Source organism: Cucurbita maxima, unplaced genomic scaffold, assembly GCF_002738345.1.
Source record: "Cucurbita maxima cultivar Rimu unplaced genomic scaffold, Cmax_1.0 Cma_Scf00020, whole genome shotgun sequence".
NCBI lineage: Eukaryota > Viridiplantae > Streptophyta > Magnoliopsida > Cucurbitales > Cucurbitaceae > Cucurbita > Cucurbita maxima.
This window is the reverse complement of record NW_019272036.1, coordinates 2,508,261-2,529,820: the sequence shown is the minus strand read 5'-3', so window position 1 is coordinate 2,529,820 and position 21,560 is coordinate 2,508,261. Positions and strand designations below refer to the sequence as shown.

Below are 21,560 nucleotides of genomic sequence, written 5' to 3'. Positions count from 1 at the left end.
GAGAGAGGGAGAGAGAGAGAGAGAGAGAGAGAGAGAGAGAGAGAGAGGATTGTCATACCTGCTGCTGCTGCTCTTGAAATCTACTTGTAACCAGCCTCTCTTTCTTTTGTTTTTATCATTATAGTAAATCCCTAAGTCTCATGCATAAGTTTGAAAATTAAAATCAGTTTTAAAAAACTTATTTTTATTGTTGGATTTTGGAAGTTGGCTAAGAATTCAAATGTTTTCTTAAGAAAGATGAAATTTATTGTAGAAAATTGATGAAAAAAGGCAAATTTTTAAAAACCAAAAACTAAAATCCAAGTGGTTATTAAAGGGAGCATTAGTTGGCGGATTTATATCAGCCATTAAGATACTTGACTTGCTAAGATGTACTCTAGATGAGTTTTAGTTTTTTTATTAATTGCCTTTTATAGGGTTGTGTTTGGGGTGTAACCATGTCGACAACCTTATTTTTTTCAATTCTGTTGTTTAAATAAGTTGCTCTGACATCTTATCTTTTTCGTTGTAGTGCTTTCCATTTGAGCTATAATATGCTCTTAAATCAAATCCGTTGTGAAGATGGCGATCCTGAAAATCTGCTGCGCAATTCCTTCTATCAGTTCCAAGCCGACCGCAACATACCTAATCTCGAGGTTAGTTTTTGCATCACATATAAGGTTGCTTGGAAATAAAGAAATTAGTTGAAACAAAGAGAACCAACTCTGGGCAACTGAAAATGGAAAGGATGATCTGTTACAAGAAATTGCAAAATAATGTGTCATCTATATATGTATATATGTATATATATACTGTTTTATATCCTTCAGATCTTTTTTTTTTAACACTATGTTCCTTGAATAATATTTGTTGAACATGATAAAGAACTATTCGTATTTTTCACACTAACCTCTGTGATTTTTATTTGTTGAACATGGTAATGATGCTTTTGTTTTTTGGTAGATACCTATCACTTTGCGTACCTGTCTAGTTATCTTTTTACCTATAATTCTTTTTACCTCATACTAAAGGTGAGAGGTTTAAATCCGATCTTCACATATTTGTTGAACTTAATAAAACACATGAAAGATGGAACCATATTGTGGTATATATTTCATATAAGTTGACATGCTAATTCTAGTTATTATTGCAGAAACAAGTGAAAACCCTTGAAGAGGAGAGGGATTCCATAGTGATTGAAGAGGAAGATAGTTTGAAAAATTATTATGATTTGCTAAAGCAGTACAAAAGTTTGAAAAAGGATATCCATGATATTGTGTTGTCTCCTAGATACTGCTTGCCATTTCTACAACCTGGCAGGCTTGTATCTATTGAATGCAACAGGTATGATGTGAATTCTTCGACTTTCTCCATTAAAGACCAGGTTACGTGGGGATTGATGATTAATTTTCAAAGGGTGAAAGGTGTTTCTGAAGGTAAAATATCAATAATCTCTCATGCATATTTATTCCTTTTTTCCCCCTTCAAATTTTAGCTTATTAGTCCTCTGAATCTGAACTTCAATTTTTGTTACAGAGGATATTAGCATGAAACCGGAATCTGCTAACTACACTGTGGATGTTCTTACGAGGTGTGTTGTCAGTAAAGATGCCATAGGGAAAAAAACTGTTAAGATTGTTCAATTGAAAGAGCACGGAGAACCTCATGTTGTTTCCATCCCAATCTCTCAGGTATGGAGTTAGATTAAATATTGTAGGCACATCAGAACATGCTTCATGTGAACTAACAGTTGAGAAATGGAATAGAGACCAAAGATTACCAAGATTGACACTGATAAGATCTAGGTTTTTTGAGAAACTACTTGCAGATAAGATCTAGGTTAAAGTTTGTTCAGTTTTCCTTATGTCCCTCCGATTTGATATTTGCTCAAGTAACTGTAAAATGTCTTTCAATCAAGAGATCTATTTTCTTTCAACTATTACAGCTTCTGCCGACCGCCATCTTGATTTATTTCAATATAACGTCTTGATGCATAATTTCTTTCTTGTCTACTAACAGATCAGTACTCTAGCCGGTATTCGGATACTCATACCCAATGATCTCTTGCCGTTGGAAACTCGAGAAAATACATTGAAGAAGATTTCTGAAGTTCTATCAAGATTTCCAAAGGGTGTGCCCCTTCTAGATCCAGAAGAGGACATGAAAGTACGTAATTCTAAGATAAAACATTTTTCATTGATATGGGGATTTTTGGTTTAGGTTAGTACAGTGAAATTTATAATTTAATTCACTCGTCTGTACAAGGAAAACCGTTGGCTGGAAGTATAATCTAGCATCTGTTTGCTTCTTCCATGCCTTCTTTCTAGATTTTGATTTTTAACTGCATGTGATGTTCAGATTCAAAGTAGTTCATACAGAAAGGCAGTTCGTAGAACAGAGGCCTTGGAGAACCTCTTTGACAAGCATGAGGTGGCAAAATCAACACTTGTTGAGCAGAAGCTCAAAGCATTGCATTTGAAGCAAGAGTTGACAGCTAAGATCAGGTCAATTAAGAAAACAATGCGTTCTTCTTCTGCATTGGCTTTCAAAGATGAACTGAAGGCCAGGAAGCGAGTATTGCGGAGGCTTGGGTAATTGATCTTTTTCCCCTCTCTTTTAAGGTACAAGTGTACAATAAACCCGAGAACCCAAACCGACCTAATTCGAATTATAATGGTTGGATTGGGTTATTATGTGTGTACATGAGTCGAGTTGGGTTGGGTTGAGAAATTTTTTTAGATCAACCCAAAGTTTTGGATTGGTTAAATTGGTAAGTTAACCCAATCATAAATTATTTCCAACCCAACCAAACTCAACAGGGTTGGGTTGGGTTGGGTTAGGTTGTCAGTTTGTTCCATTTAAAAAAAAACTTTTATTTATTCATAATACATAAACATTCCATACAATCTTAGATAAAAAAGTATTGCAACCATGCTTACTATGCTTACTAATGTAGTATGGGAATGGAACTCGGTATATATTTGAAAGCCATGTACTAAGAAATTATAAAGTGTGGTATAAACCAAGACATCTAAATCATGCAATATGAACTTCAAAGAAGATGGACTATATTTATTCTTAGATGGTTACAAATTTTGAGTGGTTGATAATTTAGAGTTACGGTGTTTCACGTACTTTAAGGGTTTTTATTTACATTAAGGTTACATTTGCATAGTGGCTAATGATGGTCATAAAATATGAAAGTTATAACTCTGGAAATATTTCAGGGAAGATCAAAGGTTTTCTTTTGAGGTTATATAAAACCATAGATATTGTCTTTGTAAAGTAGATTTGGAAAATGTATGTAGTTTAGGTTGCATGCTTAGAACCATTGAAGCTTGACTTGATCCATTTTGCTTGTAGAGTGATTCAAATCTCAAACAAGTGTTCTTGCCTTGAGATATTCGATCAACAAGTATCTTGGGGCGATTCCTTATTGCCTTGAGATTCTTGGATGTATTAATATCCAAAGGTCTTATTCTTCGATGAGGTTGTTAGATCAAATTTTCAAGTGTTGCAATCATTTGCAATGAAATCAAATTGATTGGGGGGTTTTAGCATTTATGAACTAGGGGTTTACATATCCAGAACGTTTACGAGAGTTCTTAGATTTAATTGCTAGGGTTTCCGTATCATCAAGTTGCTAGTTGAGGTTGATGGTTTTGATTTCATAATAGAACAACAATACATTGAATTAGTTGCAGTATCTGATGTTTTTTCCCATGGCAGTTGCATCACAAGTGATGACGTTGTGGAACTGAAAGGCAAGGTTGCTTGTGAAATCAGTAGTGCAAATGAATTAACTCTTTCTGAGCTGATGTTGAATGGGGTTTTCAATGACACTAAAGTGGAGGAACTTATCTCTCTCCTATCTTGTTTTGTGTGGCAAGAGAAACTTCAGGATGCAGCGAAGCCTAGGGAAGAGCTTGAGCTGCTATTCATTCAATTACAAGACACAGCTCGAAGGGTAGCTAAGGTTCAGCTTGAATGCAAGGTTACCACAAATTGTTGTTTGATACTCTATCCTTTTTATTACTTTTCATTGGATTAAAGCATTGAGATGGAGTTATTGTGAAATTGCAGGTAGAGATTGATGTGGAAGGGTTTGTGAATTCATTTAGAGCAGATATTATGGAGGTTGTGTATGGTTGGGCAAAAGGATCAAAGTTCTATGAGATAATGGAAATAACGCAGGTTTTTGAGGGAAGCTTGGTTAGAGCAATTAGAAGACTGGAGGAAGTCTTGCAACAACTAATAGTGGCAGCAAAGGCCATTGGTGAAACTGAGCTTGAAACCAAGTTTGAAGAGGCTGTTTCCAAAATCAAGAGGGACATTGTCTTTGCTGCTTCTCTCTACTTATAGGTATTTCTTACCCCTTTTTAATTTTAATTTTTGCACAACATTTGATTGTTTAATTATATGCGTCTCTTTGTGTAAAGTTTACAAAATTTCAATAATAGTCCTCCAAAGACAGTTTCCTTTGAGTCTTTTCTTCCTATCGCTCTTCAATATTTAAAATATATATTTATAGATATGATCAAAGTGTGGTTGGATTTTATTGCGTGAAAATTGCATATTGGTTAGAGAGGGAAATGAAACACTCACATATCGGTTGGAGAGGGGAATAAAACATTTGGGTGTGGAAATTTTTTCCTATCATACGCCTTTTAAAACCTTGACAGGAAGTCCTTGAAGAGGAAGTCCAAAGAGAACAATATCATATGCTAGTGGTGGGTTATTTGTCAATCTTTCTTTTCATGCGGGTGCCACGAGTGGGTGAAGATCACCCGAGAGAGCAGGGCCAAGTCTTGATGTAGATAGGAGTTATGAAGGTGAGGGGAGAAGGAAGCTCACATTATGATCTCAATCATTTTCCTTCTTCTTGCTGTTGTATATCTCGTTTATGCACTTCTTCTCTTTGTTTCTCGAGCCAATAGTGAGTTAGACAGAGTTTGAAAAGGTCAGATATTTGATGATTCCATTATCATACATGATTGAGTTGCAAAAACTTCTAGATAGGTATCCTACACATGGAACTGGATTTACTGGAAGTAAGGACATTTCCCATTTTTATAGGAATTTTTGTACGATAAACAATTGTATCTCTAATTATAGCCCATTTGGGGTGTAAAATATGACTTTTCTCACAATCTCCCTAGTGTATGAGATAAATGTATGCATTTCGATTAGAGTCGTATTCTATGATTACGATTCTACCATGTCTTTTTCATTCCATCGAAAATTGATTTTGTGGTAATGATTCTTTTGGCATTACAACCTTTATCACAACGATATTGTCCATAGATCAAAGTATTTCGTTGATTGGATTTTACTTGATTATCTATGGCTCCATTGAGTTCACGATATGGTTTTCACTCTTAATACCTTATCTGGCTTCTTCAACCTTATTTAAATAATTGAATTCACACAATTCAACTATTTCGAGCATATCTCATTCATTGGTATACCAATTACAGTTTAACAAATTTCAATAAGCTCTAATAAGAAATTTTAAATAGCTACTTAGGGATCATAAATCACTTAAATAATGCACGTGTGATGCATACGATTTGTTTCAAATTGTGCTTTATTTCATTTTAAATTAGGACATTTTCCTCTTTTAAATTCTCAAAAATCTTCTGGTGTTTTTTTATTTATTTACTGAAGAATGCTTATAATTATTTATATTCCCTTTGTTTCAATAATACCTTTAAAAATTCTATTAATACCTTTTAATAGCTGAAAATGTAACCCTATTAAATGATTTCTATTTTATATATATATATATATATATTTTTTTTTTATGTTGAAATTTAACAAATAGAATTCAAAATTATCACAATAGTCAAAATATGAGGGAAGGTTCCCAACTTATACTTTTTAAATTAAAAGGAAAATGAATCATATATTTTATTCAATACTCATAAACAACAAATCCGTTTAGTCTAGTTTGGTTAGGATATTCGGCTCTCACCCGAAAGACATGATTAGGATATCCGTTGTAGTGTAGTGTAGTCTAGTTAGTTATTTTGTATTTTTCATTTTTCATTTTGTTGCCTTTTATTTTATTTTATTTTATTTATTTTCAATTTTCATTTCGTTGCCTTTTCTTTTCAATTTTGATTTTGTTTCCTTTTATTATTATTATTTATTTTCTTCTTCTAGGTCACCTAATTTATTTTCTAAACTTTTGTGGACTAATCAAGTATCATATTGTATGAGTTTAATATGAGTCACATTAAATTTCTAACAAGTTTTTAAATTTTAATACGCTAAATTAATAAAAAAAATATTCCTAAACTTTATACTTTTTCTTCAAAAAAATTATTCCTATTATTATTCTTAGATGGTTTAAAATAGTGTTTTAAAAATATCTTCGAACTTAAAAATATTTTATTAATACCCTTACATTTTTTTAAAAAGTTCAAAAAATACATTTATTAGTAAGAATTTACCGTTGGTACTATACTTTAAAAAATACACATAAAATTATAAAAATATTTTTATTAAAAAGAAAAAAAAATTACCGTCAATATATGGGCATTTTTCATGACGATATTTTTTAACTTTTTTTAAAAATTTAATAATATCTTTGAGATTTTTTTTTTCCGAGTTTAAGAATATTATTGAAATCTTTTAAACCATTTTTGAGATAAAGTCTCATTTAATAATTATTTAATTTTGAGCTTTTTATTTTTTAAAATTCTATTTGTTTTCTCCTACTTTCTCTCCAATAGTTTGATTGTTCAGACAAATTCTAAAAATTTAAATAAATTTTAAAAAGCTATAACATCATTTAATTGGACTCAATGTTATTTGAGATTTATTTTCTCACCATTTCTCTATCATCAATTTCTTTTATCCTAAAAAAATATTTAAATTCTAACAAAATTCTAAAACAAATATAAATTTCAAAATAAAAAAAAAATATATATATTAATAGTTAGCTTGAATTTTGAAAACACTTATAAAGACAAAATAACCTAGCGGAAGCTAACTTGAGGAAAGCTCAGGGCAAGAGACAAACAATCGAGGCAAATTTAGCTCTCAGACGAGCTAGGACATGAGTAGAGGCTATCAATGGCGTACCTAGAAAATGAAACAAAAGCGGTGATGATAAGAAGAGCCAAGGAGGAAGAGAAACAAACATGTATAGAAAGATCAGAAACCTGGGATAAGGCACTGCTTGGTCAAGTAATAAGAGGTAAATTGAAAAAAGTTAGAAAAGACACGAAAAACGCGATTCTAAAGCTAGAACTAAATATTAGTCCTAACAAAATAAGTGATATATTAGAATCTCCGAAAAATCTTTTAAAGAAAAAANTAAACGTGTTTATAAATATGTTAAACGAAACAAAAAAACGGGTCATCAAAAACCTTTCACAAAGAAACCCAATTCGATTAGTTGAATTGAAAGAAATATCCGAGTTGAATGAAGAAAAAAATTTGATAATACGTAATCGAATGATCCAAGACTCGTCCATTATAATTCGATCTATGGATCGGAGAACTTTTTCGTTGATAGAAACAACGATCAAAGATCGGACTGATAGAACAAACACCATACTAAAACAAATTGAAAAAATTAGAAAAGACACGAAAAACGCGATTCTAAAGCTAGAACTAAATATTAGTCCTAACAAAATAAGTGATATATTAGAATCTCCGAAAAATCTTTTAAAGATATTAAAAAAAAGAAATGTACGATTAATTCGTAAATCGCATCATTTTCGATTATAAATTTAATTTTAAAAAACTAAATAAATATTTAAGGGAACCTAACATAATCGATCCTCCACTTCCACAATCAATGGTTGTTTGCTTGTTTGTCTTCGTCTTTGTCTGTTCTAGCTATGACTTAGTGGTTAAACTATATAGTTATTGATTTGAAACTATATATTTTTCTTTGATTCGTTCAAAGAGAAGAATATACATCATCGAGGTAAATGAAACAACATCGAACAAAAATCCAAAAGTTGTTTGGGACTAGGTCTCTATTTAGTAGCTCTACTTGAAGTGAGGTGTGCTTGTTCGAGGTCGTTTTATCCATCATATCTCATTGTGGGACATCTCCTTAGGTGGTTCTTTACGCTATTTAGTCATATATTTATATTTCAAAATGACTAGATGTCTTGTGTCATGGTCATGTTTGTCCAAGACATGTTGCTTGTAGCTGTATGTTGAATGTCCCGATCATGTTTGTCTAAGACGTGTTTTGCATGGTTTTATGATTGTTCCATACCCTTTTTTACTTGCTTTCATGTTAGATATACATTTACTATTCTTGTTGTGCCAATACGAGGGTGTATGACCGGCCACCAAAATCATTTCTATACCTGCCAGGGCTAAAATGCCTCAAAATGTACTATAGGGAGATGTGACTAATTGTTAATTTTTCCTACTCGGGTTATATGCTATCAAAGTCGTCATTGTTATTTATTTACTTTTAGCCTATAACATGCTTTCTTTAAAATTGTTTTCAACGTATTTTTCTCACTCACATTTCTCTCAAACGTGACCTGAGGCTTGAGCATATGCCAACATTGTTGGCAAAGTCCGAATTTCACACGTCTGACTTGTTCGCTAAGTTCAAAGAAGTGTAGCACAATCGTTGTCCCGCTGCTGCAATAGTGCAATTGTGATAAGTTGTATCAGAGCTGAGTCTACTCTTGAATCGTAATACAGAAATATGTCCGCTGCAAAACAATTGGGCAAATCCCTGCCTGACTAATTGGAAGAGATCAAGATCAGTTACTTTACCTGAGTGAAGTTCTTAAAAGAATGGAGCTTTTGAAGTCCCACATGAATGAGAATGCCTCTAAAGCCGACAAGATTGACGAGATGAAAGGCCGCCTTAAGACAATACTTGTCCGTAAATTAATGATTAGGGTTGAGGCCCTAGAAGACAAGGCCACAACTGCTGCTTACTTCGAGCATAGGGAAAGCTCGACAAGCTCCATTACCTAGATGAATGAACACATTGAGAACTTAAACAATCCCCAACAAGTGATCTTTTAGATGGTCTCATAAATGTCTGAGGATTTGAGAACAACCCTGGGAGTGGTTAGGGTTGAAGTGGAAGATTTGAGCGTCAGACTAAACCTCTCCATGAGAGCGGTGGGGGATCAAACCCCAACTGGGGATGTAGTTCAATTCAACAAAATAAAGGTCCTAGAGCCCAAACTCTTTTGTGGGGTTCAAGATGCCAAGACTATAGAGAACTTTATCTTCGACCTCAAATCGTACTTTCGAGCCACCTTCACTGTTAGCAATGCATCTAGTCGACGATGCAAAGTTGTGGTGGAGATCCAAGTACATGGACATTCAAGATGGTAGATATACTATGGACACTTGGGAGAGCTTAAAACAAGAACTTCCCTCTAAGTTCTTCACAAAGAATGTCAAGATAATTGCAAGGAAGAAGTTAAGGGAGTTGAGGCATACTCGAAATATTTGAGACTATTTTTGGTTGCATTTCACCATAAAGCTGCCACCTTTGCTTCTCAAATTTCCCCCTTATATATATATATCTATATATATATATTTATATATATATATATATATTTATTTATTTATATTTATATATATTTAAATAATTCATCTATACGAGAGATTCCCATGAAAAATTCATGGCTATTGAATTCTCCTATAAAAAAAAATCATCATCATTTTCTATATGCAATTTTTAAAATATTAATTTCAAATAAATTATTTGTTTATTATTCATGTATATTTAACAATTTAAAAATATTTAATAAATTTAATAATATTTGAGAAGTAAATATATAATATAAGGATCGACCTAATTTTTAAAAACTCAAATTTGAATTTTACACTATATTCCATAAATATATTTGAGTTATAAAATTAACCCAATTCAATCTAAAATAAAATATTATGAATTTATATTTAAAATTAATAATAAAAATATGTTAATTTTTGTGAAAGTTTAAAATATTATAGATTTTTCTTTAAAAAAAAATTAAAAGAGTGTATTTTTTTAAATTAAAAGAGTTTATTACATGGAACAAGCTTCACAATGATTAAAAATATAACAAAAATATACAAGAGGCGGTGAGCGAAATATTTCAGACGGCCATGTAGTTTTAACAAATCCTCAGTCTCCTCTTTCATTCCTCTGCAGCTCACCACCCTGTACCACTCCACCCATTCTATTCATTAAACTCCATCTTCAACCTCATTCTCTCTCCAATCTCCAATGGGTTCCCTCAACCCCCTCCTTTCTCTCTCCACTCTCCTCCTCCTCCTCCTCCTCCTCTTTCTCTCCCCCGCCGCCGGCGATGATGCCGCTATCATCCAGAAGCTCGCCGCCGCAATCTCTCCGACCCCATCCGGCTGGTCCACCAACACCCCGTTCTGCGACTGGAAAGAAATCCGCTGCGACGCCTCCGACCGAGTTACCTCCATTAACTTAGCCTCCAAATCCCTCTCCGGCGTCCTCCCTTCCGATCTCAACTCCCTCTCTCAGCTCACTTCTCTCTCTCTTCAACGCAACTCCTTCACCGGCTCCATTCCTTCCTTTGCCAATCTCTCTTTTCTCCAATCTCTCTATCTCGACAACAACAATTTCTCCTCTGTTCCTCCCGCCGCCTTCCAAGGCCTCACGAGCTTGCAGATTCTGAGCCTATCCCAGAATCTTAATCTTGCCCCTTGGTCCATTCCCACTGATTTGACTCAGGCTTCTAATTTGGTTAGTTTTTACGCTGCAAATGCCAACATCGTTGGCTCCTTGCCCGATTTCTTCGATTCGTTTTCTACTTTGCAGGAGCTTCGTCTTTCTTACAACAATCTTACTGGGGTTTTGCCCAAATCTCTCGGTGGATCTGGGATTAAGAGCTTGTGGATGAACAATCAGGTAATGGGGTTGTCCGGTTCTATTGATTTGTTGTCGTCTATGACTCAATTGACTCAGGTTTGGCTTCATAAGAACCAATTTACTGGCCAAATTCCAGACCTCTCCAAATGTGAGGGTTTATTTGATCTTCAACTTCGTGATAATCAATTTACTGGGATTGTTCCTCTGTCGCTTATGCACCTTCCTAGCTTGTTGAATGTTAGTTTAGATAACAATAAGCTTCAAGGGCCATTGCCTGTGTTTGATTCAAGAGTACAGGCGAGTTTTAGTAGTGTGAATAGGTTCTGTAAGACAACACCTGGGCAATGCGATGCTCAGGTTTCTGTGCTTCTTGAGGTCGCTGGGGCTTTCGGGTACCCTATTTCGCTGGCATCCGCATGGGAAGGAGATGATGCTTGCCAGAATTGGAGATTTGTGGTTTGTACTGATGGGAAGGTTACTACAATTAACATTGGGAAGCAACTTTTTGTGGGGATGATCTCTCCTGCATTTGCCAATTTGACGAGCTTGAAGAATTTGTATTTGAATGACAATAACTTAACCGGCGAGATACCGGCGAGTTTGACGACGTTGGCACAGCTTCAGACACTCGACGTTTCGAACAACAATTTGAGCGGACAAATTCCCAAGTTTGCTGCATCAGTCAAGTTGAACACGAAGGGTAATCCCCTGATTGGAACAGGTTTGACCCCTGGAGGACATGATGGTGGGAAGATTGATTCCAATGGCACAACCATAGATAACCCTTCTTCTGGATCTTCCAATGGATCCTCTGTTTCAGCTGGTGTGATTGTCGGTGTTGTCATCGCTGGTCTTGTTTTTATTGCTGTCTTATTGTTTGTTGTCTTCAAATGTTATGTAAGCAATAGGCATAAGATGTTTGAGAAAGTGAACAATCCTGAGAATGGGAAGGAGATTGTCAAGAGTGATGCATGGAGTGGCTTGAATGGTTATGCTGGAGTTCCAAGTGAGCTGCAAAGTCAGAGTAGTGAGGATTTCAGCAACAACATCCATTCGTTCGACGGCGGGAACGTGGCGATATCGATACATCTTCTAAGGCAAGTGACGAACAATTTTAGTGAGGATAACGTGCTGGGTAGAGGAGGATTCGGAGTCGTTTACAAAGGAGAGTTGCATGATGGTACCATAATTGCTGTGAAAAGAATGGAGTCTGGTGCAATGGGTACTAAAGGAATGAATGAGTTTCAAGCTGAAATTGGTGTGCTTACTAAAGTAAGACATAGACATTTGGTTGGTCTGTTGGGTTATTGCATTAATGGCAATGAGAGGCTGTTGGTGTATGAGTTCATGCCGGAAGGGACATTGACACAACATTTATTTGATTGGGAAGAGAATGGCTATGCGCCACTTACTTGGAAACAAAGAATTACAATTGCTTTAGATGTGGCAAGAGGAGTTGAATATCTCCATAGCTTAGCTCAACAAAGCTTCATTCATAGAGATTTAAAGCCTTCTAATATTCTTCTTGGCCATGACATGAGAGCTAAGGTTGCTGATTTTGGTTTGGTTAGGAATGCACCGGACGGGAAGTACTCCGTCGAGACACGTTTAGCTGGAACGTTCGGTTATCTTGCTCCTGAATATGCAGGTTTTCTTCTAACTCAATGTCTTAAGTTCGAGGTTATATGTTCGTATTGTTAATACTCGATCTATTTTTGAACAGCGACGGGAAGAGTAACGACGAAAGTGGATGTGTATGCATTTGGAGTAGTATTGATGGAGATCATCAGCGGTCGAAAAGCGTTGGACGACACGATGCCGGACGAGCAATCTCATTTGGTGACATGGTTACGTAGAGTGTTGATCAACAAAGAAAACATCCCAAAGGCGATTGATCAAACGCTGAACCCTGATGAGGAGACAATGGAGAGTATATACAAAGTGTTGGAGCTGGCAGGACACTGCACAGCTCGTGAGCCTCACCAAAGACCCGACATGGGCCACGCCGTCAACATCCTTGGCCCTCTCGTGGACCAATGGAGGCCTACGAGTCATCACGAGGAAGAAACAGAGGGGATGGATGCGGGCATGAACATGAGCCTTCCCCAAGCTCTTCAAAGATGGCAAGCCAATCAAGGAACATCAACCATGTTCAATGACCTTTCTTACTCACAGACCCATTCTAGCATTCCTTCCAAACCTTCGGGATTTGCAGACACCTTTGACTCCATGGATGCCAGATGACCAAGAACAAACCAAAAGGATTCTCAACTGTTCTTCATTTCTCTCTTTTATTTGCTTCATTCTTTATTAATGGAATTTTGGTGCATGCTCGTGGATTCTTGACCCATTTGAATTTGTTATTCCATTCCATTTATTAAGTCGAATAATAATGGTCTTTCATGTTAATTGACATGTTCTTTTCTGCCTTCATATTAGTTGTACTAAGAGTTCGAAATTCGATAAAAAGTTTGATGAGTTGGTATCTGAACCATCGATTCTTCCAGGCTGTGAAAGGTGACAGAAAAGCTTGGAATTCTTTGAGCTCAGAGCCAGCGAAGTGTAAAATGAGTTGGAACAAAGCTGGAAGAAAGAGAGGGAATGTTGGGTTTTCTTTAAGGATTTATTTTGGATGATCATGTGGTTCTTTGCCGAATCTTTGAAATATTTTGGCTGGTTTTGATTGATAACGGATTACGCGTCTTCAAGGGTTTGGAATTTGAAGAACATGTCCCTGTTTTGAGAGAGAAATGTGTGGAGGACTGTTCCGACAATGACTGATTTAAGAAACACATCTCTGACCGACCATCCTGACCGGAGATCCCGCCGAGATTAGAGATAAACTAAGACTTTGTTTATTGATTCAGTTGAAATGTTAGACTTTGGTGCCTCCGGGATGCGTTGCGGATTATTATATTTTCAGGAAAACAAAATTCCTTGTGATCTTTCCTGTTTAATTGAGGAAGTTCCAAGTTTAATATTACATTTAATTAATCTTTGTCGGATGAACAGCGGTTGGACATGCGTCGGTCATCGGCGGCAAAAGCGCATTCCAGCTGGAAACCGAGCGTCGAATGGGTACTAGAAGAACGCGTTCACACCACTATGCTGACATGCATGATTGGAGGATGGAGTTTTGTGTATTTGCGTTTTGGGTGCTTGGTGGATATTATCCCCCCGTTGAGTGTGTGTATGTCTGCTTGGTTGATTGATTATACACTAGCTCTAAGTGATTGAATGTGTCTACTCTTTCTTATTCGATTTGGTACGGTTGAGCTAGACATGAAGTCGGTTAGGGTTTGTGTGACCTGAGTGAGAGTCTAGCTAAGCTACCCTGCGTGGTGGATTCGACCTATAGGAGCATGTTGATGATGAGATAGTCAGCAAAACTGGTACGTACAGGGGTAGTGCCCTCGACCTTGGATGACTCCATGGTTTGTGGGATGGTTTCGTTAGTTATATCCCAGGATGACGAGCAAGCTAGCACTCATTATGGGACTCTGCATTTTTATTTTTATAAAACCCTCCCCTTATTTTGAACATTTTTTTTTTTTTTCATTTAGATCCCTTCAAATTCCTTCTCAATAATTAATTAAAATCAATCAATTTCATTAAAAATTGGAATCAAAATAGTTGAATTTAGTATTACAAAAAAATTTATTGTACTATTAAAATTCATATTAATTATATTAAATTACTTAATTTTAGATAATTATTGTTATATTATTTTTGTTATTTTAAATAATTAAAATAATTTAAAATAATTTATTATAGATTTAACTTTCATTTATTAAAAAAAGAATAATATAAATATTATGTCAACTTAAAATTTTTGAGCCTGATCTTAAAATTATCTTAAAATAAATTATTTTAATAAAATTATATAAACTTTGAAAATACTTTAATATAAAAATAATGTAGAATCAATTATACAAATTTAATTATGAAGTAAATTATTTTAACTGTGATAAATTATTTAAAAAAAAAAACTGATTAACATGTATAAAAAAATTATCATAATAATTTTGTTTAATTATAATTTATTGTTATTAATTATAAAATTAATTTGAATCAGTCCTTTGTAATTTTAAATTATGGTATATTATTAATGAAGGAACAAATAGGCCCAAAAATAATTAATTGATTATAAATGATTGTTACAATTATGAAAAAAAAAATCTAATTTGTAGTAATAACTAATTCTAACTAACCAATTAATTAATAAATAATTTTAGTAAATAAGGAATTCACTCCTTGAATAAACTTTGGTAAAAATGAATAAAATATATATTCAAATAAATTATTATTGATTTATTCTAATTAAATAATTACTTATATTGATTTTTTTTGTAAAAATCAATCAATTAATTAATTGATTAAAATAAAATTACAAACAAAAATGAAAATATTTTAATATCTTAATAAATTTAACAAGTAAATAATAAAAGTGGCGGTTCCATTTAGGTTAGGAGTAAAAATTTTGTTCGTCCACTGGAACCATTTGTTCTTGGATATTCCTCTGTTCTACTTCAATATTCTTATGCTCTGTGGCATTTGAATGTTGATGATGGGCGCGGCGATTTCTACCATTTCTCGTCATTCGCTCCAAAGTAGCCCTGATTTTCGAATCTCTTGCCAATCGAAGGTAATTTTTGAAATCCCTTTTGAATGTCATTATGTTATGATTTAGAGAGAAAATGAATGAATTATAATGTAGAGAGACAGGTCGGAGTTAAGGAGGTATTGTCCAATGCTAGAAAGTTGTTTGGTGTTAGGTATTAGTTCCTGATATTTGGAGGTCTTCAGCGGAGAGGTATGGCGATCGGGTAGTATTACTGGATCCATACCATAATCCTGCTTCCAAAATTACTTATAAACAGGTATCCATACCATAATCTTGTTAGTATTCCTCGTTTGCTTCTTCAGCATAGTCCGTGATTATGTTTTTGCTTCATTTTAGCAACGAAACACCATCTTGTTTCTTATATTACTTACTTTTTTTTTTTTCTTCATAAATTTAAATTTGCAGCTAGAACAAAGTATCTTGAATTTCTGTGAAGGTCTTAGGGCCATTGGAATAAAGCCAGATGAAAAGATTGCACTCTTTTCTGATAATTCATGCCGATTGGCTTGTTGCCGATCAAGGTATGCGTTGATTGTATAAAATATTGTATTTCATTTTGTTATATTTTAATAATTTGGGTTCAAGTATTATGAGTATGGGAGCAATTAATGTTGTTAGAGGTTCAAGATCATCAAGTGAGGAGTTGTTGCAAATATACAATCACAATGAAAGGTTTCTTAAATTGCTTCATATTTACTGTATGTTACAGAGAATCAAAGGTTTTAATATAAACTATGTTTTGGTTTTAAATTTAAACTTTCCCAGTGTAGCATTAGTTGTAGACAACCCTGAATTGTTCAATCGAATAGTTGAAACATTCCGTTCGAAGGCATCCACGAGATGTATCATTCTTCTATGGGGCGAAAACTCAAGCCTGGCAGCTGAGGGACTGGATGGTATTACTTTCTTTGATTATAATGACATCATGGATATGGGATGAGAGTCGTAAACTTATGTTTCATAGTAAGTTATATACATATGAAGCTATCAACTTGGATGATATTGCTACTCTTATCTATACAAGTGGCACAACTGGAAGCCCTAAAGCTGTCATGCTTACCCACAGAAATTTCTTGCACCAGGTTTGTTTCATTACTCTCTTTATTTCACCAACGTATGATGTGTTCTAAGGCTGCTTTGTATGTCAAACATTTTCCAGATAAAGAATTTATGGGATGCTATACCTGCTAAAGTTGGGGATAAATTTCTAAGCATGCTTCCACCTTGGCATGCGTACGAACGGGCTTGTGAATATTTCATATTTACACATGGAGTGGAGCAAACGTACACAACGACAAGAAAGTTAAAGGTATTTCAAACTCCTCTGTATTTGAATTGTCAGGATGATCTTCGTGATTATCAACCAGACTACTTGGTTTCTGTTCCATTGGTGTGATTATAGTTCCCAACAAGGGACAACTGTTGTCTGCTACATCCGATCTTAGCAATGAAACCTTGACAAGCCTGATTTATAGTGAACTCATAAAATGGTTAGACTTTTGTGATGTTCCTATGTTCATCATTAGCCATTGACTGTTCGTTCTTAGTCTTTTGTGAAGAAGGAAGGGTGGTTGATAGCAATATAATATGTTGGTTTAATTCATGCAGGACCTCAGAATGTTCATTTCAAATTGGACCAATCCTCATTGTCAATGAACCATTCACAGTATGAAATTCGTGAATGTAATATAAAAAGATAATGGGTTACTAAGCCCTACAATGGAAATTCGAAGAGACAACGTTACAAGAAGGAAATTGAGAACTTATTCAAGGCAATATAATGTGGATAATTAGTCTCTGGACTTGGACAAACATTTAGCACAAGCTATATATATAAATGACTTTATATGTGATTCAAGGCCATGAATGTAAGTACCAACTTACTATCCTAAGGCCATGAACTTACGCCCCATGTATTTTTACGATAGGTAGGTGCTATTCCAACCCATGCCTCGTTTTTCTCATCTAGATAAGATGTTTTTGTACCATTTTTTCTTAATAGGACGTCATGTTCATGCTTTTGATGTTTTCTTCGGCCCCGACAACATTCATGGACGGGAGGAATTGGGTATTCAAAGATTTTCAGTGATACATTTTCACCATAAAGATGAAATTGAGTTTGAGTTGAGAAAAAGCTTGAATTTGAGTATATTGTTACAAATTAGGAAGAGAGGTCCCACACAAAGTTGGGGAGATAGCAGGAATCAGAAACAAAGATGTTGGGCATCGTGTTGTCTGCAAAGGCTGTAAGGCGCCGATCCGCATTTATAATGACGGTCCCATCAGAGAGTGTCGGCAACACTTCAATAACTTATTTCTTTTTTTATTTCAACCTCTCAAAATAAGGATAGGATAGATTTATTGCGTTTTAATTAGTTTATCTCACATTTTTCTAAATTAATAGTCACCAAACCAAATAAATTTTAGGAAACGCAACAACCTCAATCCATATTTAATGGCTATCTCAATCTTTAAGTTACATTTAATGCCACCCAGTAAAAAATAGGGGAGTGTAGATTGAATTTGAAAAAAATAAAAAAAGTTTCGAATTCATTAGACAGATTCAAGTCAACTTGAACCAAACCAGTCTATTATATGCATATATATTTATGGTTTTCTTCTAGTTCTAGCAACCATGGTAGACGGTTATCTTAGTTCTTTGCCCTCGCTCCATTATCCATAGGAAGTTATGCAAGTGCCATGCCACTTACAACTCAACTCCTCGCCCTTCACACTACAATTATTCTCACTTACCAACCTAATCAATAATAATAATTTATAATATTTTAATTAATGTTTTTATAATATTTTTGGAACTACCAAAATTAACTTTAGTAATTTAGGGAATAAAATAATCCATTGATATGAATGGAAATAAATCATGAAGATGGCATGCAAAACAATAGATGCAAAAAGCAAACACCCAGCATTGAAATCTTGTTGAAAAAGCATGCAAATGATTAGGCTATTCAAACAACAACAACCATTTCATGCTCTTTTTGTAACTTTCTGTTTCTGCTTTTCTTGACCACTTACACCCTCAAACCCTTAAATTCAGCTCTTTACTAAAGCCATATATAATGAAGTATTCTAATCAAATTAGCATCCTACATTCTTTTCATGGTCCCACTTTGTCCCCCACTTTGATTTAACAATTCTCTATTTTATGCACACTTCGACCTAATTGGTAGGTACATAAATTGATCGCGATCACATATCTGAATATAACAATTATGAAAATAGAATGACTAAAAATGTATTCGAAATCAAACGTGTTTTGCTTCGAGTAATTGGGTGACCTCCAAAAAATTTTCATAGACTGAAAACAAAACATGCTAAAAGATCTCGTGTTAGGCTATGAAAACCAATGAAAAGTGAGGTAGGTAAACTCACATTAAATAAAAGCTCAATAATATATTCACAAATAATAATAATAAACATACGCAATATTTTGTAAACTAAACTATGATAGAACCTAAAAAGAGAGAAAGGAAAAGGACAAGTGAGGTGAGAATAAATATGATATAATTCATTTAGAGGTGTATGTAATGCATCTTTTATACATACATGATGACACAAGAACATCCTAATAAAAAAATTAAAAAAAAAAACTGTAATTCTTCCAATACTCAGAACAAATGCAGCAATCTATGAAACATTGAAAAAGAAAATGAAGAACAGAAAATAGGAGCAAAAACTTGAACAATGGGATGAGGATGTATGAAAATTCTTACTTGGTGAATTATATTATCCGGCAACAACCCTGATTTCCATTGTTCTTCATCCAAATCCGCAACATTTTTTTATCAGATTTTTCTGGAAAATGTGTACTTAAAATGATCAGGATCATCAAATCCTTCACTAGGATCTTTCCCATCCCTGATCTTCCTTCTAACATCTTCAACTCTTTCAAGAATCCCTTTTACAGCTAAATCAAATGCATCTTCAAAATCCATAAATTTCGATCTGGGATCTGCATAAACAATCCTTGGAATAATTCTTATAACCTCCTCTCTCATGGCGGATTCCCTGTCCTTGGGAATCCCATTCAATATCCCCTCAATGCTCTCGTTCCAATTTTTCACATCCCTCACAGGTATATACACAGAATAAGCTGTTCGGTTCTCAGGAAAATGCCACAAATATTGGGAATATGCAGAACCTGGATGAAAGAAAACAGGAATACATCCAGCTAAAATCGAATCGAATGTTGATCTTCTGGTGTATGAATCTCCGACAGGTTGCAAGCAGAAGATAGAGCTCTGAAACTCTTTCATGGTGGTAACAGGATCATCACAATTAACCCCATCGGAACTGCAATCTATGAATTTACAGAGAGAAGAACCTCGACATTGTTCAATTACCATACCGCGAATGGAGTCTCTGAGTTCCGGCCGTGGAGCGCCGGCGAAGGTGAACAAATGACGGCGCCGTTTGGTCCTCATGAGACTCTTCCATTCAACAACTTCACTCAGTTTCAATGGATGAAAATAAGTCGGATACGGAATCGCAAAATCGTTCTTCCACGAACTTGCTTCAACAGAGAGCATCGTCATATTGTGAGACTCAGGCAAGAATCTGAGTTTACTTCCCCAATCAGAAACATCATCCGTTTTTCTTCTGAAATCCCAAGAAATTCTTCCGGCAATGAAGAAATGATCCCTCCCAAACATCCTCTTCCACTCAGGTTTTTCAGAAATCACACTCAAAAAATCTCTAGCTGAGGAATCCCTAACCGAGATGCTCGGATTCCAAAGATAATGGCTGATGTCAAGACCAGCGTAGAACGGTACATAAACGGCGGACGCCATAGCCGAATCGTTCGTCAAGCACTTGTACTGTTTCATCTTGTTGTGGAAAATGACCTCCAACAGAAATTGATTCGTCTTGAACCAACTATTATTGAAGAAAACCCCTTGAGAATCTTCAATTTCAGGCCCTAGGCCAGAGTTCACCAAATACGGACACATATCGGATTTGTCGGTTCCTCTGGTAAGAGATTGGCAATTTCTAATCAAATCAGAATTGAAACGACTCGGAATGTCCTGGATGAACAAGTAGCGACCAGAGCAAGGATCGGCGGTGTCAGATTCCAAGTCGACGCTCCGAGCAGCAGCAGAGGGTTTGACGAGTAGTCTATTAGGGTTTAAGGAGGAAGCGAGGACGCCATTGTTGGAGGAATGGAAAGGGGAGTAATCAAAACAGAGGAAAATCCATGTTATGGCGAAGGAAATGAAAATGGCGAACCAGAGCTCGGTGGAGCAAGTGTTTCTGAACAGTTTCTTCTCCATTTTTTGGGTATGGCTGTGGACGGAATCTGAAGACGCGTCTTGTTGGAGTCAAAGATACGGCATCTTCAACACAGAGGGCTTTCTAGGAGAGCATCATCAGCATGAAGGGTGTGAAGGAATAGCAGAAATTACAGTTTACGCCATTGATGAGCGAGCTATGGAGGATAAAAGAAAACGTCGGTTACAGTGTTGGAATGGAAAGGAAATTGAAGTGTAATAATTGGTGAGGCCATCTCGTTTAATTTTCCAACACATAATACGCTATGAATGCGTGATAGGTGTAATCATCTAAACACTTTTCTATGCGATGGTTACTTTTTTTTCTACACCCAATTAGACATAGACATGATTGACCATCAAGTGTTACCCATCTGACCACCTTACGATCGAGTTCGAGTCATGAGTCGGTACATGCAATGAGTGTTACCCATCTGACCCTTGATGCGATCGAGACAAGAAAGTGCCTTAACTCGGCCGGATATTTCTTATGTAGTCGGAGTCATGAGTCGTTACATGCAAAGTCCAAAGAAGTCTCATTTGGATGCGGCTCGATGAATCTTAAGATATGTTAAAGGTACAATCGACTATGGTCTTCTGTACACAAAGACTGCAAGCTACTTGGATACTGTGATGCTGACTATGTAGGAGACCACAATACTCGAAGATCAACCATTGGGTATGTGTTCAAGGTTGATTGACTAAAATTATGAGAAAAACACCTTAGTAAATTTATATTAAAATTCTACCATTTTTGTGAAGAAACTAAGTTAATTAGAGTTGCATAGAGAAAGTTATGAAAATTCAAAGAAAATTTTGACAAAGGAGTTGA

The 21,560-nt window shown here is 35.2% G+C and overlaps 4 protein-coding genes across 11 annotated transcripts in view; 3 read left to right on the top strand and 1 right to left on the bottom strand.

Moving 5' to 3' along the window:
* The window catches only part of LOC111494259 (DExH-box ATP-dependent RNA helicase DExH9-like), a 13,032-nt gene extending 7,864 nt beyond the window's left edge, over positions 1-5,168 (top strand). For 2 of the 5 annotated variants that reach the window (XM_023144158.1, XM_023144159.1), the window contains 7 exons: positions 512-635; positions 1,133-1,415; positions 1,516-1,670; positions 1,999-2,145; positions 2,338-2,570; positions 3,709-3,973; positions 4,063-4,412. In XM_023144158.1, coding sequence (XP_022999926.1) covers positions 512-635; positions 1,133-1,415; positions 1,516-1,670; positions 1,999-2,145; positions 2,338-2,570; positions 3,709-3,973; positions 4,063-4,341 — 1,486 coding nt within the window. In that variant the 3' untranslated portion in view covers positions 4,342-4,412. Of the gene's footprint in view, positions 1-511; positions 636-1,132; positions 1,416-1,515; positions 1,671-1,998; positions 2,146-2,337; positions 2,601-3,708; positions 3,974-4,062; positions 4,413-4,657 lie in introns of those variants that run through there. The other 3 variants (XM_023144157.1, XM_023144156.1, XM_023144160.1) reach the window with 3 other exon arrangements.
* Positions 5,169-10,062: 4,894 nt separating this feature from the next.
* Positions 10,063-13,249, top strand: LOC111494261 (receptor-like kinase TMK4). The gene is made up of 2 exons (XM_023144161.1): positions 10,063-12,464; positions 12,540-13,249. The coding sequence occupies exons 1-2, from the start codon at positions 10,199-10,201 to the stop codon at positions 13,058-13,060; spliced, it is 2,787 nt and encodes a 928-aa protein (XP_022999929.1). The 5' UTR covers positions 10,063-10,198; the 3' UTR covers positions 13,061-13,249.
* Positions 13,250-15,287: 2,038 nt separating this feature from the next.
* Positions 15,288-17,288, top strand: LOC111494262 (long-chain-fatty-acid--[acyl-carrier-protein] ligase AEE15, chloroplastic-like). Of its 4 annotated transcripts, XM_023144163.1 has the most exons (5): positions 15,288-15,461; positions 15,592-15,696; positions 16,600-16,749; positions 16,783-16,930; positions 17,049-17,288. In XM_023144163.1, exons 1-4 carry the CDS (start codon positions 15,375-15,377, stop codon positions 16,834-16,836), a joined length of 396 nt encoding a protein of 131 aa, XP_022999931.1. In that variant the 5' UTR covers positions 15,288-15,374; the 3' UTR covers positions 16,837-16,930; positions 17,049-17,288. The 4 variants fall into 4 exon arrangements, with proteins under 4 accessions (XP_022999931.1, XP_022999932.1, XP_022999930.1 ...); XM_023144164.1 differs by lacking the exon at positions 16,783-16,930; XM_023144162.1 differs by having other exon boundaries at positions 16,600-16,930.
* Positions 17,289-18,942: 1,654 nt separating this feature from the next.
* On the bottom strand, positions 18,943-21,018 carry LOC111494543 (probable xyloglucan galactosyltransferase GT14). Its single transcript, XM_023144495.1, has one exon. The coding sequence runs from the start codon at positions 20,729-20,731 to the stop codon at positions 19,247-19,249; it is 1,485 nt and encodes a 494-aa protein (XP_023000263.1). The 5' UTR covers positions 20,732-21,018; the 3' UTR covers positions 18,943-19,246.
* Between the last annotated feature and the right edge of the window lie 542 nt (positions 21,019-21,560).

Excerpts from the sequence above, each read along its gene's own strand:
- LOC111494262 (XM_023144162.1), top strand. The coding sequence starts at position 15,375 with ATGTTGATGATGGGCGCGGCGATTTCTACCATTTCTCGTCATTCGCTC. Across the intron at positions 15,462-15,591 it reads GAATCTCTTGCCAATCGAAG|GTATTAGTTCCTGATATTTG; the intron begins GTAATTTTTGAA and ends GTTTGGTGTTAG. Across the intron at positions 15,697-16,599 it reads CCAAAATTACTTATAAACAG|ATAAAGAATTTATGGGATGC; the intron begins GTATCCATACCA and ends AACATTTTCCAG.
- LOC111494543 (XM_023144495.1), bottom strand. The coding sequence starts at position 20,731 with ATGGAGAAGAAACTGTTCAGAAACACTTGCTCCACCGAGCTCTGGTTC.
- LOC111494261 (XM_023144161.1), top strand. The coding sequence starts at position 10,199 with ATGGGTTCCCTCAACCCCCTCCTTTCTCTCTCCACTCTCCTCCTCCTC. Across the intron at positions 12,465-12,539 it reads TCTTGCTCCTGAATATGCAG|CGACGGGAAGAGTAACGACG; the intron begins GTTTTCTTCTAA and ends ATTTTTGAACAG.